Source organism: Marmota flaviventris, chromosome 1 (genome assembly GCF_047511675.1).
Source record: "Marmota flaviventris isolate mMarFla1 chromosome 1, mMarFla1.hap1, whole genome shotgun sequence".
Classification (NCBI taxonomy): domain Eukaryota; kingdom Metazoa; phylum Chordata; class Mammalia; order Rodentia; family Sciuridae; genus Marmota; species Marmota flaviventris.
The window spans coordinates 85,694,593-85,718,596 of NC_092498.1; the positions used below are offsets into that span (position 1 = coordinate 85,694,593).

General features: G+C 43.3%; 1 protein-coding gene across 8 annotated transcripts in view; it reads right to left on the bottom strand.

The window, feature by feature from the left end:
- Nucleotides 1-2,879: 2,879 nt before the first annotated feature.
- Nucleotides 2,880-24,004, bottom strand: part of Skap2 (src kinase associated phosphoprotein 2) — a 204,091-nt gene continuing 182,966 nt past the window's right edge. For 2 of the 8 annotated variants that reach the window (XR_011707839.1, XR_011707825.1), the window contains 2 exons: nucleotides 20,094-20,218; nucleotides 8,766-9,376 (listed from right to left, as the gene is read on the bottom strand). Coding sequence is in view for 1 of the 8 variants with exons in the window: in XM_071613873.1 (XP_071469974.1) it covers nucleotides 9,341-9,376 (36 nt within the window). In the remaining 7 variants the exon portion in view is untranslated. Of the gene's footprint in view, nucleotides 3,235-8,765; nucleotides 9,377-18,935; nucleotides 19,079-20,093; nucleotides 20,219-24,004 lie in introns of those variants that run through there. The other 6 variants (XR_011707834.1, XR_011707827.1, XR_011707828.1 and 3 more) reach the window with 6 other exon arrangements.

Genomic DNA, 24,004 nt, shown 5'->3' on the forward strand with positions numbered 1-24,004 from the left:
TTCCTCAAGTATAATCCAGGAAAGAATCACTCCAGTTTCATCTGCCCATCAAAAGGATGAAAGAAAACACAAAGGTGGTGCCCGGCACAGAAGAGAAGGTGTACAGTGTCCGTGAATTCTCCTCCCCTCTTTTTTGTGTCAAGCCTGCTTTCATGCTGCAATGCAATTAAAAGTTTATGATATTCTAAAACTGATTTTCTGATTTAGGGGCAGTAAATTGTAAGTCACTGCTATTTTTTCCAGAAATGACATTCTTTAGATTGAGGGCTGGGGGTTACTTTTCAATTGCATTAAATTCTATTTATTGCATTTCTACTAAGACACAAGTGTATTTGGGAAGAAAGTACAATGGCTGATTCCAACTATTAAAGCTACCCATGGGAATAACAAGTCTGAGAACTTTGTCCACACATTTCTCCCCAAGGACTCAGGGAGACCTTCATTAGCAAATGTGTCTGATACCTTTTCGTATAATATCACTGTGCTCCCTCATTCCAATAGCTGTGTCCTTGTAGAATCTTCCACAGACAGCAAAACTGAGCACATTACAGTTAAACTATGATGGGGCATAAAGATGTATAAGCTGCATTGTAACAGACATGGAAACAGGGCTATTAGAAATCTAGATTATTCTAAAGGGAAATCCCCACACAACACTGTCGGTATCACTCCTTCAGCTCTGGTGAAAGACCAGTGGGCACACCAACCCACAGGAAGGCACACTTAAACTCCCGAAGATGTGTTTTATTTTTCTTAATGCAAAACATTAAAAAAAAATGCATGTGCTAGGTGACCAAAGCTGACAGAGATCTTCATGTGATGACCTCAACCTGGCCAAGGAGAGGTTGGGTGAATCCTTACACTGCTACCTGGACAGTTAGAAACATCTGGCTAGTTGATAATTAAATCAGAGAAATAGTAAATGTGACTTTAAGAGCTAAGTGGGTCTCTGTTGAAAACACAGCTGCTTACACCTTAGTGGGGAATATAGTAGCAGTGTGGCCATGAAAACTGATTTTTAAAAACCCACCTAAACCTTCCCATTATGTTTGTGGGCCTCCATCCTCCAGAAACTCTCTTCAGCACAGGGGAAAGCAGCAGAATGGCCACATTCACACTCTTCTCCCCAAGGACCATTCTCTGCCCACCATGAGATGGCTCAGGAGCACGTGAAGCTCCTCCAAATGCCAGGAGTCTCCTCTGGTTGTCAATTTGAGGCTATTTCCAGGTGAAAGACCAATGGGCACACCAACCCATAGGAAGGCACACTCAAACTCCCGAAGATGTGTTTTATTCCAAAGTGTCTTCTCTTACCAAATTCACCTGCCTATAAAATGCTAAGGGAGCTCCATCCACAAGTGCTGAAAACAATGAGTGCCCTCTTCATTATAGGGCACATCAAGTCCAAGTTCATGTGAAACAACACATTTGGACACCACTCACAACTGTACCCAGAATACAGAGTATGAGTGAACTTGCCATCTTACCGGCATGGTCATCCACAGCTTTGAAGGGCACAGGGGACACAGCTAAGAGTAACTGAGCTCCCTATAGAATTCTGGCTGGACTTCAGAGGGGACATCCCAGGTTTGAATTTAGAATGGGGCTGCCTTTTGCTGTTCCTATCATCTGGGTCAGTTTTGCCCTGAAGCAACAACTAGGATGTCTGAATTGTTGACTCACCCCAAAGCTGGATTTGAAACCCAGCCACACACCTGGGTTGGATGCTCCTCCTGCGCACCCCAGAAAAGCAGACATGTGAGGAAGAGAGAGAGGCAGAGTGAGGGCTGCTGAGGGCCCTCTCGGCCACACACTGATGGGCCCACACAGTTCCCTGACCTGGCTGCCCCATCTCCTCCCTGATCCTGCACACGTCCAATTCTGGCTACCAGGTGCAGCTGCAGGCCTCACCTGGGACAAACTAGAGAGGAAAGAAGCAGGCTGCTGGGATGTTAGTTGACGGAAAGGCCCATTTTCTTTAGACTGTTTGGGAGAACCAAACCAAGGATGGGTGCCCACAGGATGGGGAAGAGCCTGTGTAGGCACTGCCCTCCTGAGCCTCACCTGGGGCCAGGTGATGCTGCTGCTGGTCCCAGTCAGGCACAATGTCCCTCTGAAAACTATCATTCTGGGCAAAAACTTTTCTGTACTATACCTTTGTTATAGTGAGAAGCTTTCTGTTAAGTGTAAAGGAAAGGTAGATAACCCCTAAGCATCCATTTAATTTAAACTTGGGAAAGTCATTTGCTTTTAAACAATAACTTTCTTTGCACATCTCTCCTGAAGACCTTACCATCTGAAACCACCCAGGTACACCAAGTCCTCCTGCATCACCCTTCCTTGGATAGATCAGAGAGGGTGGCACCAGGGATCCACCACTGCCATTCAATCTTGTGAGCACAAGAGGGAAGGAAGCAGGCTTTTGAAGCAACCCAACTGTTCAGCCTGCCATGCAGGAGGAAGAGAATGAGAAAGAAGTCCCACAGAAAAGGCAAGAAATATACAGGTTACTGGGTCACACAGGTGACACAGGCTTGGGTGCCTCCCCATGGGTGGCAGGAGGAGAGGCTGTGGCCTGTCATCTCCTGGGCCTGCTGTACTTCCTGGGAAACTAGTGTGGTGAGGTGGTGAGGTTTGTTTCACATGCTGTCTTCCTAGGATGGTGTGTCCTTCCAGGGTCAGGTGCAGGGCAGTAGGAACCACGATAGGCAAAGGGCAGCTCCATCTGGGTTCTGCCCACAGTGTGGAGGCCCTGGGAGAGCAGAGGGGCCTCCCTGGCTACCCCACTTCAGCTGCCACAGGCAAGGTTGGGAAGCTACAGTCACAAATAGGAAATGAGTATGGAGCAGGCAAATGCAGAGGAAAGAAAACTCTGACGGGTTGTACAAAAGTCCTTATTTGGGGGGAAAAGGTGGAAACAAAAGAAAGAACACATTGGGTGGTGTTTGTGCAGGATCATGGCTGACTGGCTGATGTCCACAGATTTAGGGACCTTGACTGCAACAACAGGGAGCAGTGGAGTGGACAGTGTTTCCGTGAAGAGCAGATGTGGGGCATTCTGTGGTGGCCAGATGACTTTCACTGTAGGAGGTGCTCTTTCCAGAGAGGGTGACAGGCTTCAGAGGGGAAAAGCTCCAAATCTTCTCCCCTCGGAGCAGAAACAGCTTCAGGTGGTGCAGCTTGGCTGGCCGTGGGAGGTTTCTGGACATCTACCTGCTCAGGCGACACAGCATTCTGCAGGTATGTGGACAGAGATCAAAAGAAATGCTTAAGAGACATTTTCTAAAAGTAGGAAGGGGTGGATACCTCACCATTTTGTTGAGAAACCAGCAGAATTTAAGAACTGCCAAACTGCAGAGCAACTGACTTGAGTTATATGGTTCAGTGGAAGGAACTGAGGTCAAAGTCAAATTAGTGTTGAATCATGATACACATGGGGGCGGGGGGGCAGGTGTGAGTTTGGGAACACTGTCAACTGCCCTAGGTCTCAATGTCCTTTTTTTGTGGCAAGGTGTCTGGACATTGGCTCCCCAACTTTGCCTCCTTGGAACTCTGACAGCTGGGGATCTTTAAAATCCTGAGGTCTGCTGGGCACCGTGGTGCACACCTGTAATCCCAGCAGTTCTAGAGGCTGAGGCAGGAGAAACAAGAGTTCAAAGCCAGCCTCAGCAATTTAGTGAGCCCCTGGGCAACTCAGTGAGACCCTGTCTCTAAGTAAAATACAAAAAAAGGGCTGTGGATGTGGCTCAGTGGTTAAGTGCCCCTAAATTCAATCCTCAGTACAAAAAAAAAAAATTCTGGGGTCTATCTTCCACTCCCTGCCATTCTGATTTTGTTGCTCTGGTGTGTGACCTGGGGTATCAAGATTTTAAAGTCTCTTGGGTGTTTCTAATGTGCAGCAGAGTTTGGGAGCCATTATCCTGGAAAAGTCTCAAGTGTTCAATATATGCTTGTTTTCTAGGACTCACTACATAAATGAGAATACTAGGCCTCAGGTCCAAAAGTTTCAGACTTTCAAGATGGTAATAGCAGAGCATTAGAAACAAGCTCTGTTCCATTCTGAGCACAGGCCTTGTGAGACCACATGCGTGGTTCAAGAATTCATGACGCCAGTCCCAGTTTTCTCTCTTCCTCTCATTTCTTTTTTTTCTTTTTAAGGAACATTGTAAAATGTTATGTTTTTTTATTAGTCGCTCATGACAATACAATGATCTTGACATATCATACATTTGAATCAAATGGGGTATAATTTCTCATTTTTCCAAGTGTACAGGTTGCAAAATCACATTGGTTATATGGCCACGTATATACATACAGCAATACTAGTGTCTATTTTATTCTGCTGCCCTTCCTATCCCCCCTTCCCCTCCCCTCCCCTCCCCTCCCATTGATCGTTGCCTCAAATTATAAAAGAAAAATCCAATGATGGACAAGAGGAACTGGAAATTAGGCAATCCAAGGTAGCACTGGTGCTCACCTCTGGGTTTCTGGCAACTGTTCCTCCAGGAGCTGGGGTTCTCTACAGAGAAAACCACATGAGGTTGAGGCTAGAGGGCTGGGAGCCAAGAGGACTCCCTCAGCCTGAGTTCAGAACACACCCCTGGCCCCTGCCCAGACCAGCTCCTGCACAGTCACATGTGGGAACCTTTAATACAGTCTAGCTCCAGGACAGGGATTTGCAGCAGGAAAAGTGTTACCACTGGGTGATAATTCCAGGTCTCCCAGGAAAGATTTTCCAGCTATGAAAATTAATTTTGCATCCCACTCATTTTAAGTTCCAGGTGAAAATGATGGTCTTTAAGTCCAACCCTTTGGCCCAGTTAGTAAGCCCTGGGGTGGTGTCATCATTTCAAGGGAAGTATGGGCATGGATGATGGTAATTTTCCCTCTTCGACATTATTACCAGTGGGGCCCTCAGACTCTTGATCCTTCGAGGTTGCTACGCTAGAATAGAGAGGAGGTCAGGTGAGAGGGGGAGCGAGGGAGAAAGGATGGCTGGTATGTATCTCTGAGTGCCTCTTAGGAAAACAGCCTGGGATCCTGGGGCTGCTGCCTCCCCCCGCCCCAAGATACAGTGATTTAGTGACGAGACCCTGAAGCACAAGTCATACATAGGCTCTGCAAAATCATCGGAAATGGGATGATCTTGCACAGAATTTACAACTGTCTGGTCCCACCCCACTGTCTGTACTTGGTCCTCAGACAAGTTCACACAAAGTGCTCAGTGACTTCAGCTCCATAAACAGAAACCCAGAGCATCAGGACCTGGGCTCAGGGAAGGCTTGAGCCTGACCCTAGGCTGTCAGCTGTGGAGATAGAGGAAACCATTTGGGAAGAATTGGCTTAAAAAACAAATCAGGGATAATTAAAATTCTGGAGATTTTTTTTTTCCTAGCACTTCTCAGAAGTGCTGGGCTCTGAGAAAAACATAGGCATGTTATCCACCACTGGGGCCCTCAGCTTGGACTCCGTGGGAATCTCCCCTCTGGAAGCCCAGCCTTTATCTCTAGTCCAGACATCTTTGGTATTTGGAAGAGAATAAAGCAAACCTTCACCCTGACCCTGTTCTAACCCCTGCCCCAGCCCTCTGCCCAGCCTTCACTAGCTCAGTGGGGTCCTTAGTTCTTCTAAGGGTCAGGCTCTGTCTTCGTAAAGTGGAGAGAATAAGAAAGTCCTTACTTGAATTAAATGAGATAATGTGCTTTTATCAGTGCTTCCTGTGACCCCAGGCAGGAGCTCAATGTTAGCCCTTTAGATGTATATATCTCTTTAGGTGTCTTTATGTGTCATCTTTAGCCACCCTATGAGGCTAGAACTGTTATTCTTTCTACTTGAAAATAATAAAATTATGACTTAAGAAAGATTACATTCCTTTAGTCAGAGGAAGGAAGCTCCAAGACCAAATCCAGGTCTCTGTGAACCTAGGAAGGACCTCGCCCAGTGCCTCTACCTGCATGATGGCCCCAGCTATGATTCACACCTGGGCTCACCCCACCCACCTACTTCCAAAGTGGTGTGTAAAAGACTTGAAGAACCAAGGAATCTACAAGGCGAGGGGGAAAGAAAAAGATGGAATAGAAAGGAAGAAAATATCTCACGTGGATCATCCCATTCATTGGAAAACCAACAAAACAAAAAAGATCACTTTGCTCTTAAACCAGGGAGATGAAAGCCATAGTGATGGGATGGCCACGGGGACAGCCAGTCCCAGCAGGCAACGCAGATGGGCACTGTTCTCCAAGGCCAGGCTGAGCTGGCACAGCCCCTCCAGCTCCCGCAGAGGCAGGCCCAGATGCTAGCCTCAGTCCAGGGGCAGAAAGGGCCTGGGAAGAAAGGCCCTGTGCAGGATTCCTGCTGGGCTCTGTGGCCCGGACAGGACGGCACTTGCAACTCCACACGCCTGGCCCTCAGCTCGTCGCCAGCAGCCAGGATGGCGGCCACTGCAGAGGGGGCCAGCCACAGCACAGTGGCTCAAAGAATGATGGAGTAGCCTTTAATTGTTTGTACTCTGAAACCCGGGAAGTGTTGGCAGCCAAATGAGACTAGAGAGGCTGCTGGCAGCACACCGACGGCTGGAGCGGACGCTTCCAGCCACCTAAACGGTTAAGTGGCCGGTTTGCCAAGGCCACTGAGCAAAGTGTTACCTCACCACGGGGCAGATTAAAATATGCGTTTTCTCCTAATTGAGCAGAGTGAAATCAGCTGGCGGTCCTGTCACAAGTGCAGGAATAAATTGTCACAGCACGAAACACAGTACTCTACAGAGCATCTATTATATAGGGGAAAAAAGCCACATAAACTTCCTTCTGTTGGAATTTCAACTAATTTGTTGTCCAGGGTACTAGGATATGGCAGCTTGGAGGAAACGGTGAAACAGTTCCCTGTCCATCCCAGTTTTCTAGAATGGCAGTAGGTTATCCAAGCACAGCATTTTGTGCCTGCAATGTACAGCCCGGTATGTGAACTGGCAGGAGAGTTAAAAAGCTTTTGAATGTGATTAACCTTTGTTTTTGTAAACAAATGACTTATGCTCACTGTGGTTGCAGGGCCAATGTATATAAGGCACTCCTACTTTTGCCACTGCCTTCCTTTCTAAAATCATGTATTCTTAGAAGAAAATGGAAAACCGCATGACAGAAATAAGCAGGCCCTATTCAAAACTCTGTTGTAGGGCTAGACTGAGCTGTGAAGGGCAGAGGCCAAAGTGAAAGATTTTCTTTCTCCCTCCCAAATCGCTGGGTCATGCAAACACTGACTTAGCATGAAAGCTCCTAGGACAAGATAAGAAGCTCAATCCCACTCAGGCCCCCTGTGCCACGGCTGCATGGCGTTCTTTATGAGACATACCTCATGTTAAGTTAACGTGCTCTGAAACAACCACACTGTCCTTGACATTTTTTTTTAAACATAACTATAACACTTTTTGGTGATTTCTGTTTTAGCATTCCTCACTTAAAATGTTTAATAACATTTCATCATTTGTGTTTTTTTGTTGTTGTTGTTTTCTTTTCTTTTTTTAAAAATTTTTTTTGGTACCAGGAATTGAATCCAGGAACACTTAATCCCTGAGCCACATTCCCCAGCCCTTTTAATTAATTAATTTATTTATTTATTTTGAGACAGGGTCTTGCTAATTTGCTTCGGATCTCACTAAGTTGCTAAGGCCTGGCTTTGAACTCAAGATCCTCTTGTCCCAGCCTCCTGAGTGGCTGAAGTTACAGTGTGTGCCACCATGAGTGTCCACATTTCACCATCTCAAATCCCCTGAATTTCTCTTTTCAACCAATGTTCCATTTAAACTTGAAACTCCTATGCAATGGCAGGTTCATTGGCCCAAGACTGTACTCCCAATGAGAGGCAAACGCTACCGTGTTTAGTACACTTTGAACTCATAACCAACTAAAGCCCCTGAGTCTTTGTGCATGAGCCACTGAAGTTGTGTTTGTATATTGATGTTGTACCTACATGCAGAACTTGACGTCTATTTTTATTGGTTTCCTCACTATGGTTTCAGCACTGTTTCATCTGGTGGAGGACATTTCTAATCCTGATCATGTCATCTATAGTTATTTCTCCCAGATATGGATGTACCATATCTATAAACTTAATGAACATTTCTTCTTTGTGTTTCACCAAATCAACGATAAAAATATTTAACAAGGCTAGGCACAGGATTTTGTACAAACCTCTAGAAGACCCTTCAGTGTCCGTCCAAACTCTCCTCAGCCATTTCCTTGAGTTCTTGGGGGTGAGGCTCATGTCCAGCATGTGGTGGGTGTTTTAGTCCAGCTATTTTGTTGCTGTGACTAAAAGGACCCAACCAGAACAATTGTAGAGGAGTAAAAGTTTATTTGAAGGCTCACAGTTTTTGAGGTCTCAACCCATAGACAACAGGCTTCATTATTGGAGCTCGAGGTAAGGCAGAAAATCATGGTGGGGGGAAGTAACTCATGTCATGATCAGGAAGGAGAGAGAGAGAGAGAGAGAGAGAGAGAGAGAGACTCCATGCTCCAGATACAAAATATAAACCCAAAGCCCTGCCCCAATTCCTACCTCCTTCAGCCACACCCTACCACTTCAGTTACCACTCAGTTATTCCCATTAGGTGATTAATTTGCTGATTGGATTTAGACTCTCACAATCCAATCATATCTCCTCTGAACCTTCTTATATCGCTCACATGTGAACTTTTTTGGGGGGACACCTCACATCCAAACCATAACAGTGGGCACTCAAGAAATATTAGTAGAATAAACACAAAGGAAGAAATTTATGTTCTGTTTATTTTTCATCAGAAGGATAATCATAGCTAAAGTAAGACTTAGGCAAGATTACAGGTGACCATCTAAACATAGTGTGTCTAAGATCCTGCTGGATGCGTGACATGTAAAATGTAGCCCACATATAGAAATTCAAGTACATCTTTCACTGAAGACACAATTGACTATAATGACTTTTTTGGTTTTAAGAAATGATTAGAGACAAAAATAGAAGACTAATTAGCCTTAGTTAATGCATTTGCTTATTATTCTTCCTGGCTGGTGACATTAGCTCATGCTCCATCTTTGGCAGCAACCCACACGTCTTTGAAGTTGGGGCCCGAGAGTAGGTGTGGGTAGTGAGCTGATCCACTCTGGGTGTGGAGAAGGCACCACCAGCCTCCTGGATTCTGCTGCCCTCTGGTTGTGAGGAGTGGAGCCCATTGCCGGAAGTCAGGAGGCTGAGGAAGCAGCCGCCAGCCCATGTGCCATTTTTCTTCTCTGCATTGGTTCTCAGCATGCCTTGGTGTGAGGTGCTGCAGTGATGCCGGGTATTTTTGTCCTATTCCGTGGGACTCTGGTTACTTGATTTCTATATATTTCTTCTTTGTATAGCACTGTAGTTAAGTAGCAATAAATAGCACTTTAGAACTGAAGACTGAGCATAATAACAAAAGTAATAATAGGTAACATTTATTGGTCATCTGTTGTGCATATACAGTATCTCATGTCACACTTACAAGAACACTGTAAAGGAGGCTGAAGCCTGAGGAGTGGTCACTTACCCAATCATGAAGCTGAGAAGTGGTTGCCTAACTCCAGAGTGCTACTTACTGATGTTCCTGCCTTTTCCTTTGACCCTGGATGTGGTTGGGTTAAATTTAATTCCACAGATAATTTCTGCATTGCTGTCACATGTGAGGCCCTGTGTTAGATGTTATAGACATTTCAAGTCAAAAGGCAAAATCCCTGCCTACCTGGATCTTAGTTCATGGGACTAGGTTTTGCCATGGTAACAACTTCAAAATCTCAAATATACCAGTCACTTTTGCTTGAGGCAGAATGTGGTACCCCATAAGCTGCTATCCCCAGGTTGAAAAGGTTTAAGGGAATAGAAATTATCTTCTTATTTTTGGATCAAGAAAGACTTTGGAGAGGAAAGTTGGACCTGGAGGGATAAGTAAGATTGCAGTAGGCAGAGATTAGAGGTGGGGTGGGATAAGGACCCACCTGAAAATACAGTAAGTACTGGGGCTCAGTGTGGGGCAGCTACAGCCCCTCAGGGGTGAACAATATGGTTAGGAGCAGAGTTTAGGTAAGAAAAGAAGGATGGGTGGATGGTCTAGCTAAGGGCACATGGAGAAATCTGTTCTCATCATGGTGGCCTACAGGAGGCACTGGAGGGACAGGTGATCAAGGTTGTGCATTAGCAAGTTTCAGAGAGCAGCACGGATGGCAGTTTGCAGTTATGGCCACAGGGGCAGGTTTAGACTCCTGGAAAGCCTTAGGTGGGCAAGGAGGGCCTGAGCTAGGGGATCCTAATGAGGATGGAAAATGAGAGAAGGGTCTGAGATACAGTGAGGAAATAAACTAAATAAAAATGTAGAATATGTGTGCCAACACTTAGAAGTTGATGCTGACCATAAAAATTTATTTACAATCTGTACTTTCTTAGTTCCAGTGTCTTAATGCACACCTGAATTTGGCATAAAAATATATTTCTGGTTTTGTAAAAAATATTTTAGAGATTTTAAGATCTACCATGTGTTGGCAAGTTTACTCTATACGCATGAACAAAATTCAATTCAGGAAACTTTCAATAAGTGGCGGAGTATTTTACAGAGTCAATACTGTATTATGTACTATCACTGTGATCATTGTGCGATTGCTATCATGAAGAAGACCAAGGTCTAATTAACCCTCCTTGATGGAGTTAAAATCAAAATCCACCACAGCTACGGTTATTTTTACTTTAACTTGGCCTGCACACATCAAAGAAGCTCTGCAAAAAACCTGCATCTAATCTGCCTCGCTCAGCAGGTGTACCTATAATGGTTTGCGATCTGCTTTCCGTAAATGTAAAGCTTTTGTTTTATAATGAGTCATGTGCACCAGTAAACATGTTTTAATGTTTTTATATTCTTTGTCTTATTAGTAGATCAAGAATTTCATGGAGTTTAGCAAACGGGAGAATGCAAAGCCTGGAGTTATGAATCAGCTTATCTCGGGAATGTGTTGCATATTGTTGGAAGCAGGTGGATTCTGTATTCAAGAAACAGGTTCTGGGGACCTGAGACAGTAAGTCTTGCTACTCAGAGTGAGGCCCATAAAGGAACAGTGTCTGCAACATGAGGGACTTGTTAGAAAAGTGGAAATATGAACTTCACACAGAGCTGCAGAGCAGAATCTCCATTCTTTTTTTTTTAAATTTTTTTTAGTTATAGATAGGCACAATATCTTTATTTGATTTCTCTATTTTTATGCAGTGCTGAGGATCAAACCCAGTGCTTCACATATGGTAGGCAAGCGCTCTACCACTGAGCCACCACCCCAGCCCTAGAATCTGCATTCTAACAAGCTCCTTGTGTGGTGTATGTGCACACTGAAGTCTGAGAAACACCGACACAGGGGACCATCCTGGGAGAGCACCAAGGAAAGCTGAGCAACAACACGACCTGTGACAGCCAGAAGCTGGAAGAGCATCAGCGGAATTTGTGGTCTTCTCTAAAACAGGAGTTCTCAGGCGCCTCGGATCAGTACCACTTTGCTCTATTTCAGCCTGGAGTTTCTTTGACAACATTGTCACCATCTGATTCTCATTTCTTGGCAGATTAAGGAAGATGCAGTTCTTCCCAGAAGGTTGACTTAATGTGTTTAAAAACCAGGGACTCTTTAATCTTTCTAGACTGGTTCTCCACACTAGGACACCCTCCTAGTCTTCCAGATAAAACCACCCCTTTTATTTTAAAGGGGTTAGAGATTATCTGATTACCCAGCATTGTTCAGCCTTTTGAAACAACGTTATTTTAAAAATTGTAAAGATTCCATCTCCTACTCTTCCATGAAAAAAAATAAAAACCCAAGAATATTTATAATAAGCTACCATTCATTATAAGAAGATACTCAGGGATCTTCCCTCTTGTATGAAGAAATACGGGAAGATAATCCAGAAACTAAAGATGTTAGTTACCTATGAGGAGTGGGTGGAAAGGGTGCAGAGAAGAAAGAAACAAGAAAGAGGGGAGACTGAGGAGGGAGGGTTCCTGCTCTGAGTGCAGCATTTTATACAGATCTGATTCATAGACCATAGTAATGCTCACATATCCCCATGAAATAAGAAATAATCCAAAGCAATCACTCTGTGTGGGGAGGAAGGGTTTAAGGGGATATGCATACTAACAAATGAATTTAACTCTATAGTAAATGAATAAGATTAAAGGGATGGAGAAGAAAATAACTAGTTTAGTCAACAGTTGAACACAATATTCTGATTGATTACCATAAAATTGAAGGCACAGAATTACACATAAATGCTGTGATCTAGTGAGTTGACGTTTTTCTTCAGGTGTAAAGGCTAGCAGTTCTGAAATGACTTTATGTACATAGTTAAGATTGAACAAGTAAGTAAATACAATGTAGATAATGAGAGCCGGGGGAGATGGGTTTGTTGTCACAAATAAGGGGAAAAAAAAGTTTAAAATATCCCCATGGTATTAGTTTAGAATCATGGGTATCAGTATAACATAAATCCATAGTTTTTAAAGAGGCAGAGGGAAAGAAGGGAGGGAGAAGAAAAGAGAAAGGTGCAGCTTACATACATGCATTGCCTAGGCCTCTATTTTGAGGGCCTAAAAGAAAGAGCGCCTCAGGGGTAATGAGCACACCTACAACACAGATTTTGGTCTTTACACACCCCTCTCCAATAAAAGTAGCAAGGACTTTTGGAGAAGTGGCTGATTCTGAAGCCAAGACATAGCAAACACAAGATAAGCCTGGAACATCTAGTCGTGTCAGAAAATAAGAAAATGCTTAAAAAAAAAAAAAGACAAGAGTCTCTCAAAAGAACAAAGGAACCAACCTGAAGTCAAAAGCTAAAAAAGCTTAGTGAAAAACATAAATACAGTATTGGATTTGAACTTAGAATAAAATAAATATCCATGTTGCTAAATAAGTAAGCAAATTAAAAAACAAACAACAAAAGAGAAAGACAGCTTTCCTTTACAGTGGAATTTCAATGACTAGCTGTAGGCAAGAGGAAGGAACCTCCTCCCCAGGCAAGCGCCACAGAATCAGGGCTGCAGACAAGACCACTGATGGGCGCTGTGAAGAAGAAACACAAGCATCCACTTATGCTTCTGTTGTTAGGCCCCCTTGTCTGCAGCATTTTGTTTCGGCAGCTACCAAACTACTATAGGGCGTTGAAGTTGAATTGATAGATTTCCTAGAGATCAGAATCACTGACTTGATTCAGATGAATGAATGGAGGAGCTGGCAGAACCATGACACGCGGTGAGGAAGGTACTTGAGATTGAGTGATGTGATTGCTTCTCAAATCACATCACTGAGGTGGCTATCAACACGGCCCCCATGTGCCGCAGTCTGGCTGGGCACAAATCACCAAGCCGCCACAAAGCACTTGTATGTTCAAACAGGAAACTTTATTGCCTGAACTCCAACAGCACTCCACGCACACTCCCCGGGGAACTCTCCAGAACGCCACCCACGCGGCCCCTCTCTGGCACACCACACCAACCGGAACTCCTTCCACCGGAACTTCACCAACCAACGCGAACTCCCCAGGAAATCCCGCTAGAACTCCAAAGTAGCAGGCGCCGGAGGCGGACAGCAGAGGTCTAATATACAATTGAATCAATCCAGCATCATCTTAATGGCTCGCCTCTCAACCATTACTTCTGGCAAAATGCCAGGGGCCATTCCGACTCGGCTGTGGCTCTCAACACCCATGAACCAGGGCTGGCTAATATACACACACACCACACTACACACACACACCACATGCACCATGCACATATGTTCACCACACACAAGCACACAACTACACACATACAAACCACCCACACAGACACACTCCATGCACACACACAAACTCAACATGCTCACACATAATATATACACCACACACACCACATGTACACACTACACCCACACACACAACCCCCCACAACACCCACACATATATACACCACACAAGTGTATGCACATATTCACAGACCACACATACATATTCACATACATGTGAACCACCCACCCACCCACACGCCATGCACACACACACAAACACCACACACACACCTTGTACAATGGAATGAATCCTCCACATAGTGAGGCCTATATCTTAAATCCTCAGTTCCCCAGATCAAAAGAGTAACAACTGAGGCGTCGCCTTCAAGGGCCATTTCAAGGGCAAGCACACTGGCTAAGAGGTTGCTGGGGGCCTACGGGCACCACAGACCATGTAAAACTTAATGTTTTGCGCATAGTATTTTGTTTAAACTTCAGGAAGACATCGTTATCCACCTTAAAAATCAACCCTCCTTGTGACTTTTCAGATTATCCCCAATAGTTAAAACCTTCATGAGTGTTACAGCCACCAGTTCACACACACAATGTGTTTGATTTATTTCCTCGGTTCCTGGCACTATCATCTCCCCACTCACCTGAGTTGGCTACAAATATCTGATTTCTGCTTCTCTCAATTCCCACCATCCCCATCCAATATGCATTTGTTCCCTAAGTACAGTAGACTCTCATTTGCATTGTTTCCACAGCCAACATCTGAGTGAAATGTGGTATAGCTCACAACATAGAACACAGTTAAATTATTCCATGATGAAAGGGAAAACTGTTGTCTGGACAGTTTGGAATGTTAAGAGGAGAAAAACCTCATAGAAATGTTTGATAAGCTTTAGGAGATTTATGGACCTTGGTAAAGTTCATCCAAGGTGCACAGACCTTGGGTTAGGAGACTCTGACATTCTGTACTTTTCTAAAAAATTATTTTTAGTTATAGTAAAATATACATAGCATAAAGTTTATCATATTAACCACTTTTGAGTGTGTAACCAGCAGCATTAAGTATGCACACATTGTTATGCAGCCATCACCCTCTCCAGAACTCTCGCCACTGGGCAAAACTAAAGCTCTGTATCTATCAAACAATAATTCCCCATTCCTCCCTCCCCTCAGCCTCTGGCAACCACCATTCCACTTTCTGTCTCTGTGAATCTGACTCCTCTAGGGATGTCATGTAAGTGGAATCACATAGCATTTGACTTCTTCCATTTAGCATAATGATTTCAAGATTCATTTGTATTATGGCATATGTCACAATTTTCCCTCTTTTAAAGGCTGAATAATATTCCATTGTATATGCTATAGTTTGGATCTTAAATGCTTCTCCAAAGGCTTGTTCTCAAGAGTGTCACTTTTGAGAGGTGGGGCCTTGTAAGAAAGTCTTCAGGTCACTGGAGGCATACCCTTAAAGGAGGTAGCGGGACCCCAGCTCCTTCCTCTTCCCCTGTCTTTTTCATTTTCAGGCCAGGAGGTTAGGAGTTTGCTCTATCATGCATTTCTGTCATGATGTGCTGCCTTGCCACAAACACAAAGCAATGGGCAAATCAATCATGAACTGGAACTTTTATAATGATGAACCAAAATAAACTTTTTCTCTTTATAAGTTGATTATCTCAGGTATGTGTTATAGTGATGGAAAACTGACTAACACAGTGTGTATACACTACATTTTATTTATCCATTCATCTGTCAGTGGACACTGGGATTGTTTCCACCCCTTAATGATTATGATAATACTGGTATGAACATGTGATAATATGTTTTTATATTATAAATTTTTCATTAAATTGTCAGGTAATTGGAATAACCTTGGGAAATATTTTTTTTTCAGATGAGGACACAGAAGTTCGAAGTTTCACTGTTACTACATAGCAGAGCAGGGTCCTGAACGTAGGATTTCCAAATCAACAGTTCTTAAATTTCAGCTCCACTGGTTAAATATTGGAGACAACATATATCTTGTTTTCTTTCATTTGGTTTGGTAAGGAAAGGAACACTGCCTAGAAGAGTTTCCTCTTTCCTGGATGAGGGAAGGACGTGGTGTCCTCTGTCTTCAAAATAATCTAAAACATTTTCAGAGACACAGAGTGAAAATAGCTCTGTTCCCCATAACTTCTTTCCCATTCTATAACTCCTGAGGCCTAGGGAAAGGCGAAGGAGGTGCACAGCTGAGGTCCCCCCAGCTCACAGTGATACGGGATGCGTAGGATGCCATGTCTGCCCCATTAGACATCCTCTTTCCATTAGAAACTGAAGGATCTGATACTCACAGGCCCTGGGCTGAATGACAGGGGTTCAGGAAGTAAAGAGGCTGCCCTGGCCTTGGGGGGGTCATTGAGGACGGTGCTGGCTTCTGGGTCACTGGTACCCAGAACTATCCCCACTGAGTCCTGGCCACAGGAAAAGCTGTCCTCTGACCAAGCTGAAAGGCTCCAAAACATTAACTGCCTGTAATTTTGACATGTCAGATATGTAATAAGGAACAAATTAGCACTTGGGTCTTTTTTTCTGAGACAATCCAATTTCTATGCCAGGCACCAACTTCTATATTTCAAAATGCATTTTTGAAGGTTAATTAGAGAAGCGGCAGAGATAGTGTTTTCCAAGAGGGATTTTTCTGGTTCCTTCCAGGTCTATGGATGGCAGGAAAAAATAACTTTCAGACACCGTAAATTGAGTATGTGAAGCTGTGAGAATAAACCCATCTCATTAGTCATTGTGTCAATTATAGTATCTAAGGAACAATTTTGTAGCAATAGCATATTTATTTGATGTTGTGAAAGCTACCTGGACCCACTGTTAGGATGATATTTGCTCTTAATGCTCCGAGTACCTCTTTAACAAAATGGCACTCCATAAAAATTTAGTGTGTTCCTACTGTAATTAAATGGCCCTAGTCATTTTTGCATTTATGATATAAACTATAATGGCTGTAAAATCCCGCAATTAACTTTCCTTGCGCCAACATTTCATACTTGAGAAATTCTCATTACAAATTTCATTACTGATTCACTTATCTGTAATTTGTCCTATGTAACCTAAAGAATATTAACAAATTTAGAGTCACTTTTGCTCTATTAAAAACGAAATATAAAAGTCTTTCACCTAGCAAGTCAATCATGATATTTCCGAGGGCCCCCAAATGGGCCAAGTGTATTGATGAGGACAGGGAGGAAGAGAGAACAAGAGTGGGGTTAGCATGGAGGAAGATAAGTGGGGTGTCATCCCACTCACCCACCTATTCAGCCCGAGGCACAAATGCTCCAGAAGGAAGAGCCCTCAGGGAAAGGGAATCATGGGCCTCAGCTCCAGATTCTGGGGTTCCTTTCTTTCTGGGGAGTTGGGATTGGCTAGTGACACTGGCAGTGTTGTAACTGACTCTTCTGCTGATTTGCTTTGGCAGAGTCTATCTGAGAGACTTGGTTGCTACCTACTGCAAGATAGAAAGTTAAGTTCCACTGAGAAGCTTATATTTCAATGTTCCATCTCCTGACGCACCAAGTGGCTCATAGGGGAAATTTGGAGAAACCTCCCTATCCTCTCAGCTCTCCCCTTCCACCCTATTAAGGCAGAAATAAATACACACCCACATTAAAGTGAAGTGAACCTTGACTACCTAGTGTCAGGAACCCCTGAGTTCCTGTCCTTTTCTGTCACAACCCCACTGGGCAACTCTGGCAATATTTGTAACCTGTCTGGGCCCCAGTCACCAGGCCGAGGAAGGAAGGGTTTTTGCTAGAATGGCTGCCGAGACTATCTTCCTCAAGGACAGTCTACTTCCTGGAAGAGGAAAGGCCAGGGCTTCTCTTTACCCTGCAAACAGGTACCATGGGGTGCCACAGGGTATCTGTACCAATGATCTCCACAGGAGCAGCCTGCGTAAATATTTTCCCCCAATAACATCCTATCTCAGCATTTCACTGCCTTCCATAACTGCATTCATTTTATTCTAATTTGTAATTAACTTTTACAAAATTAAATTGGAGATAGAAAATTACTGTCCCGACATAAATAATCCTGCTGCGGGATGTGGCAGTGTTAACGCAATCAACAATACGATTCATAAATGAAAGAAATGTTGTCATACTTATTACTTCTGTGTGCTCCATCTTTTATAGAATATTGCAGTGTAAATTGAAATTTTATATGATTTAATAAACCTCAAAAAGATATTATGGCCAAGTAACCACATAACTGTAACAAATTGTGCTCCTCCCTCATTACAGAGCTCTCTCCTCACACGGGGCTCTCGGCCTCATTATCAGAGCGGTGTCTTTGACAACCCAGAGCCCATTAAAAACACCTTGAAGAAAGCACACCCCACACTGCGGAGCTTCGAAATCTATACCAGGCTGCAATCCTTGAGGATGGCGTTGTAAAATGAGGAAGTGGGTCCTTTCATTTTTCATCCTAAGACTCGGGCAACAAAAACATGTTATCTGGCCCCAGAAGACCCGCCCCCATGCCAAGCCAAGCCTCTGCCTCCCCACAACAGATGCTGAAGTCAAATAATCGAAACAGCAGCAGCAGAGAGAGGTTTATTACTCCTCCAAATCTTTAGCTGGTTTTATAGGGTTACTAGTTTAGATTTAAAGTTTCTTTGTCTTCAGAGCACCAGACCTCCCATTTGGAGCTGATTGCCATTTTTCAAAGCTTTCTGGTTCACCCAGGGGTTCATTAGGGTGGTGGAGTACAGTGGGTGGATAGAAAGTCCAGCAAGGCAATCTCGCTCCCATTCCCTGTCCATTGGTCCCAGGCCTTGCCCAAGCTCCCTCACACTCCAATTTGGAAGAAGAAAGCTGGAAATGGAAGTACTCGCTAATCACATGCAGTGGTTCTTAGAGCCTGATGAAATTTCTGTAGCTTCCAGCAATGTGTGGGACGCACTTGCAGTGAAGAATTTAATGACTTGTTTTACTGCCGCCCACCATCAATATTTATCTATATTAACTGAAGAAAGGCATTACCTGAAATGGCATTTCACACCTCTGAGCATTATACAGTAATTCTGAAGCTGTAAGTTGTACCAAACTCGACAAGCAAACACAGAGATACAGTACGAACGGAAATAACTCAGCTTACACTTTTTCGACTTGAATTGTCTTGCAGCAATCTGGAAAACCAAAGTCGACATGATTTGAGTTGCTGGTGTTGGGAATGACTGGACAAGAATCTGTGGAATCAGTCCTTTCTCTGCTTGGTTTTTCTTGAGTTCATAAGAACACCTTTCCAGAAAAGAAAGGCTCAGACAGGGTGGTGAAACATTGCAGATTCCACCATGCTTCTTTCCACCTAAATCATGTGGGCAAGGAAGCCTGGATGATCCTTCCATATTTCCCTCCTCCAATGACTCCTGTACTTGTTGCCTGCTTCCCACCCCCCAGCATGGACGCCCCCTGAAGGCAGAGTCAAACTGGGCTCACTATTCCTTCTCTCTCTGTCTCTCTCTCTGTGTCTCTCTCTCTCTCTCTCTCTCTCTCTCTCTCTATATATATATATATATATATCTCCTGCCTCCCCCCAGCCTAAGGAGCAAACTCAGGGCCTTAGCACGTGCTAGGCAAGTGCTCTAACACTGAGCTAAGTCCCCAACCCTCACCAGTCCCCCTCCTACACTGGAGCACAGGCTGATACATGGCTGGGTCCTCTTTCTGTTTGTGGAATGAATGATCCCAAATGGGAGAACAGGGGCTTGAAGCATAGCAGGCATTTCTGATATCCATACAGACCACACCATATTGAGTGAACAGCTTTCAAAGGATCGTCTGAATATCTTACACTTAACTTTACCAGTGTTTTCAAGGGTAAAAGGACCTGGAAGATCAATTGAGCCAACCGTGAACCCTACAGAGAAGAAAGCTGATTCTTAGAGGAATGAAGAGACCGGTCATGATTGTTCAGAACCATGCTATGGCTGAAGTACCCCCAGAACTCAGTCTTCACACAGCCTTCCAGCCTGAGCTTTTTCTCATACTCTAAATTCTTGTGTCCCACGATAAGCTCTGCAGTCAACGGGGTCTAGAGTGGCTTGACTTTCATACTCTGATGGAAATGTTCTTTCTATAATTTTCCCATCTTTGGAAATTAAGTTGATGGGACATCTGGGCAAGAGGATTAGTCCTCAATTCATTATAGATAAGGTTTACATTTTTAATAACAGAATTAGAACTTTGGAGAAACTTTTTAACAGCACTATTAACCCTCTGTACTTAGATTTTATATTAATCTGAAATTACTCACCCGGTGACTTTATGCACTTTGGAAGAAACACAGACTTGGAAATAGACAGTGAACAGAAGGACACATGTTCGGGCTGATGCTCAGTCTTTCCAAAGTTGTAAAATCCCGCTGTTATTTGGTGGAGTCTGTGAAATAAGATTGATAAATTGCATATTTTCTTTTAAAAATGGAATGGGATTAATTTTTTTCCATTTTAAATCTTGGAATCATTTCATGAATTAACTAGATATGCCCAGGCTTAGGAACTGCAAAGCTGAGAATCACTGAATTAAGAAGCAGAAAGACATTTGGAAAGACCTTGTGTCTACCAGCCCACATGCAGACATGACTTGTAGCAGGCCGTATAAAGTGATTCTTGTCCCTTAAATAAATAGGTAGGGATAGATTTAAAAGGGATCAGGAGGGGCAAAAAGCCATTCAGAAAATACTGACACATCTTGCTGTTTACAGGAAACAAGGGGCAGGTCTAATGTCCTAGGCATTAGTACTCATAGTAAATAAAATTGTGTGCTAAGATGGGATCTTTGCTCTAAATGTCACCTGTTTGTTCATTGTTTTGAATAAAATGAATATCAAAGGTAAAGAAAAGCATGATTTATAATATAGGACAGAATCTTTGAGAAAAGAGGAAATATGTGAAGCTTCTTTCAATACCCATTCAACATCAAATCAATATCCCATTTTTTTAGTGATTAATTCAAAATAAGTATCCAGTGCTTAATATTTTAACTGATACATTATCTCGATCTTTTATTTATTCTCTATACTTCCAAAGCAGAATAATTTTAGAGTCAGTTGATCGTCTTATTGATACTGCCTATGTTATGGTCAATGGAACATGCACAGATTTTTTAAAAACAGTTTTAGGTATTAAATCAGGCTAGCAAAATATTTTCTTCATTCTTTCAGGCTTACAAGCAATGACAGGTATTCAAAGCATCAGACTGTCAACACTGTGACTTCTACTGTCATCTGCATCATAATCTGTTTCTTAGTAACACTTGGTCTGAGCAGCAGTAATAGAATTAATTATACTTCATTTTGCTGCCTTTAACAGTATTGACCAAATTTAAGAACAAATGAGAAGTGCTTATCAAGCTTGAAGAAAATAATCCATCAGTGGCACAATTTAAATTCTCTGCAGTTCTCTTATTAATCAAAGTAACACTTACTATCCTATCTCCACTTCCCATTAACAGTCATTAAGCCCTGCTGCTGATTGAAGCAATTTCTTTAGGGATCTCAATCTCATTTTTAAGAGAACTTCTTCAGTGGAAAACAATATCATAGAAGCGCAGAGACTTAAAAGAGAGGAAGAAGGTTCTTCAATCATGTTCTGACCTTGATATTTTTCAACAGTGTAAGTTCAAAGAAGTACACAACCAAGAATCTGGAAACTTCTGAGAGTGGATGGGCTGCCCTCACCTCGCCACCTGAAGGAGGTGTCAATCCAACAAACAAGCCACAGGCTCCTGTTTAACACCTCAACTAGTCCCTGGGAGCCACCACAGCCCTTATTCTTTCACTCAAAGTGCTAGATGCCCGTCAGACACATGCAGCAGAGGGAGGATCAACGGGTCTGCAGGCTAAAGAGGAGGCTGGAGTGGTGAGCAACACTGTTGACTACGGACCTTGAACAACCCGTCTACTGTCTCCATTTGCCTTTGGGATGGAGACAATATCCGCTACCCTGCTTATCACTCCCAATTGTTGCACAGGTCGAAGCACAGGAGGAAGTGCATGCAAACATCCTTTGAAATTGTGCAACACAATGCAAACATTAGCTATTCAAGTCTCAGAAGTTGTGGGCAGTGTTTCATCCAAACCTATTCCCAGGGCTTTGCCATTGCTGGGACACAGGAGGTGACCAATAAGTGTTGCATTAATGCTACAGAAGCCCTATTTCTGAAACGAGAGTCAGATAACCCTCATTAAAACGGAGAAATCTTTTTTTTTTTTTAATAAAAACATCTGTAATACACGTAGAGTGGAAGGGGCCACAGGCATAACAAACACAACTTCAGGGCAATGGGTAAAAACAAAACAGTGGAATCTGGGGAATTCAAAGGGCAATGCTTTTGCATCTAAAAATATTTCAGTATGATGGAGGAAATGGTGATCTCAAGAGGAAAAAGCCCAGAGAATGTGGTGGTTGGCAAGTTGAAACAAAATTGGCCTTGCTAGTTTGGCATGCCAGGGAAGGTGGGAGTGCAGGACAGGGGCATTTGCAAAGGCCCTCTGCCTTCTGCCCCTGGGAACCAACATCATTGCTACTCACTGTACCTACAGCAGCCAACTGCTAACAGACAAGCCACCAAGCTAAATGCAAAGTAATCCCATCCCAGCATGGGTACAGACATGGAGTTAGGCTGCAGGACTATATCCTCTCCCCACTGCCAATTTGTAGTGTGATGACATTTCCTTCTGGTTATTAATTGCAATTCACCATAATCCCAATTTCCATGAAAGCCAAACACTACGTGGCATGTTTATAAAATTTCAAGATGATAAAACACTCAGTATTCATCCTGCTCCATCTTATTAGTGAGAAAACAGGCTCAGAGAGGGCCAGTGGATTGCCTGAGGCCACCGAGCAGGGCACTGTAGGCCATCTTCAGCTGGTTCAGAAGTGACCTTGTTGCTTTGAGTGGCCTTTTGAGATGTGTTGGGAAGCTCTTCTCTTTTCCCCAAAGGAGGACATGTCCCTATGGAGGGAACATGGAGAACCCTCTTGGATGGGTTTCAGCACTCCTATTGCTGTCCTATGCCTGTCCTTTAAATGCAGAGCCCTTGTGCTTTGGTTGGCTCAAAGATAAGGGCTTCAGAGATTGGGCAGCTGGGATAGATCCCAGGAGGATTCTATCAAGACCTGGATCTGAATCTGTTTGGCCAGCATGACCATGAAGATACCGCTCAATAGGATTTTGGGCCTGATGCATAAAGATGACCATATAATCAATGAAGAGATGGGAAAACCTCAGGTCCCAGTGACCACTGATGTCTCCCACTGTAGACTGTGTCTTGCTTTAGAGCCCAGTTGGGCTGGGAATGAATCTTCTTTCTTTGAAGAGATGTAGGGGACTCTCCACTACTTAATTTCTGATAAGACATTAAATGTATGCTTCTCATCTCTAGGAAATGAAATGCTGAGCTGGATTTTTGGATCAATGGAATACCTACTCCTGTTAAAGCACTTAAAAAGGAAAACATCTACAAAATGTCCCATTAGGCTGACAAATTTATAGCACTATGAAAAGTGTGCCAGCAGTTTCAAAGCCGAGTAGAGCGTTGTGTTTAAAGAGTATGAATGGATTTGAGTTCAGTGATATTTCATCCACATGAACAAGTTTAGCCATCCTATCTCTTCCCAATATTTCCCACACTTACTTTTAAGTAGGCATATGTATGCCATGACAGACTATGGACATCATCTTAAAAAATAAGTTGTAAAATGAATGATATTAAATGGACTTTCACAGCGTGAAGACGTGGAAATATATTCTCATCTTGATGTGTGGGGCTGTACAGACATAAATGCCATTAGCATTAATGGTAATTATGTGCGTAAATCCCCATGCTCTCAATGAGAATGTGCCCCTTAGTTTGCAAGTACAATGACTGGCTCATTTTTGAAACTAGAAACAGCTGAGACTTTTCCCCTCTCTACTGGGGAGAGAGATACAGGGTGGCTCAGGGCATCAAACCTGATCACTGCTTTCCCAAAACATGCAATTCAAGCACTTTAAAACTCTCTCACCTTGGAAGAGCTGAAGATGTAGGAAAGTGTTCAACCTGTCATCTGAATATCCTGGTAATTTATGCTACATCAGTCTTAGTTTCCTGTCACTGGCTGGGGTGGTTACACTCCAGGAACGATGTTCTCTCAAAAAGACCTTGTTTTATTATGGTCT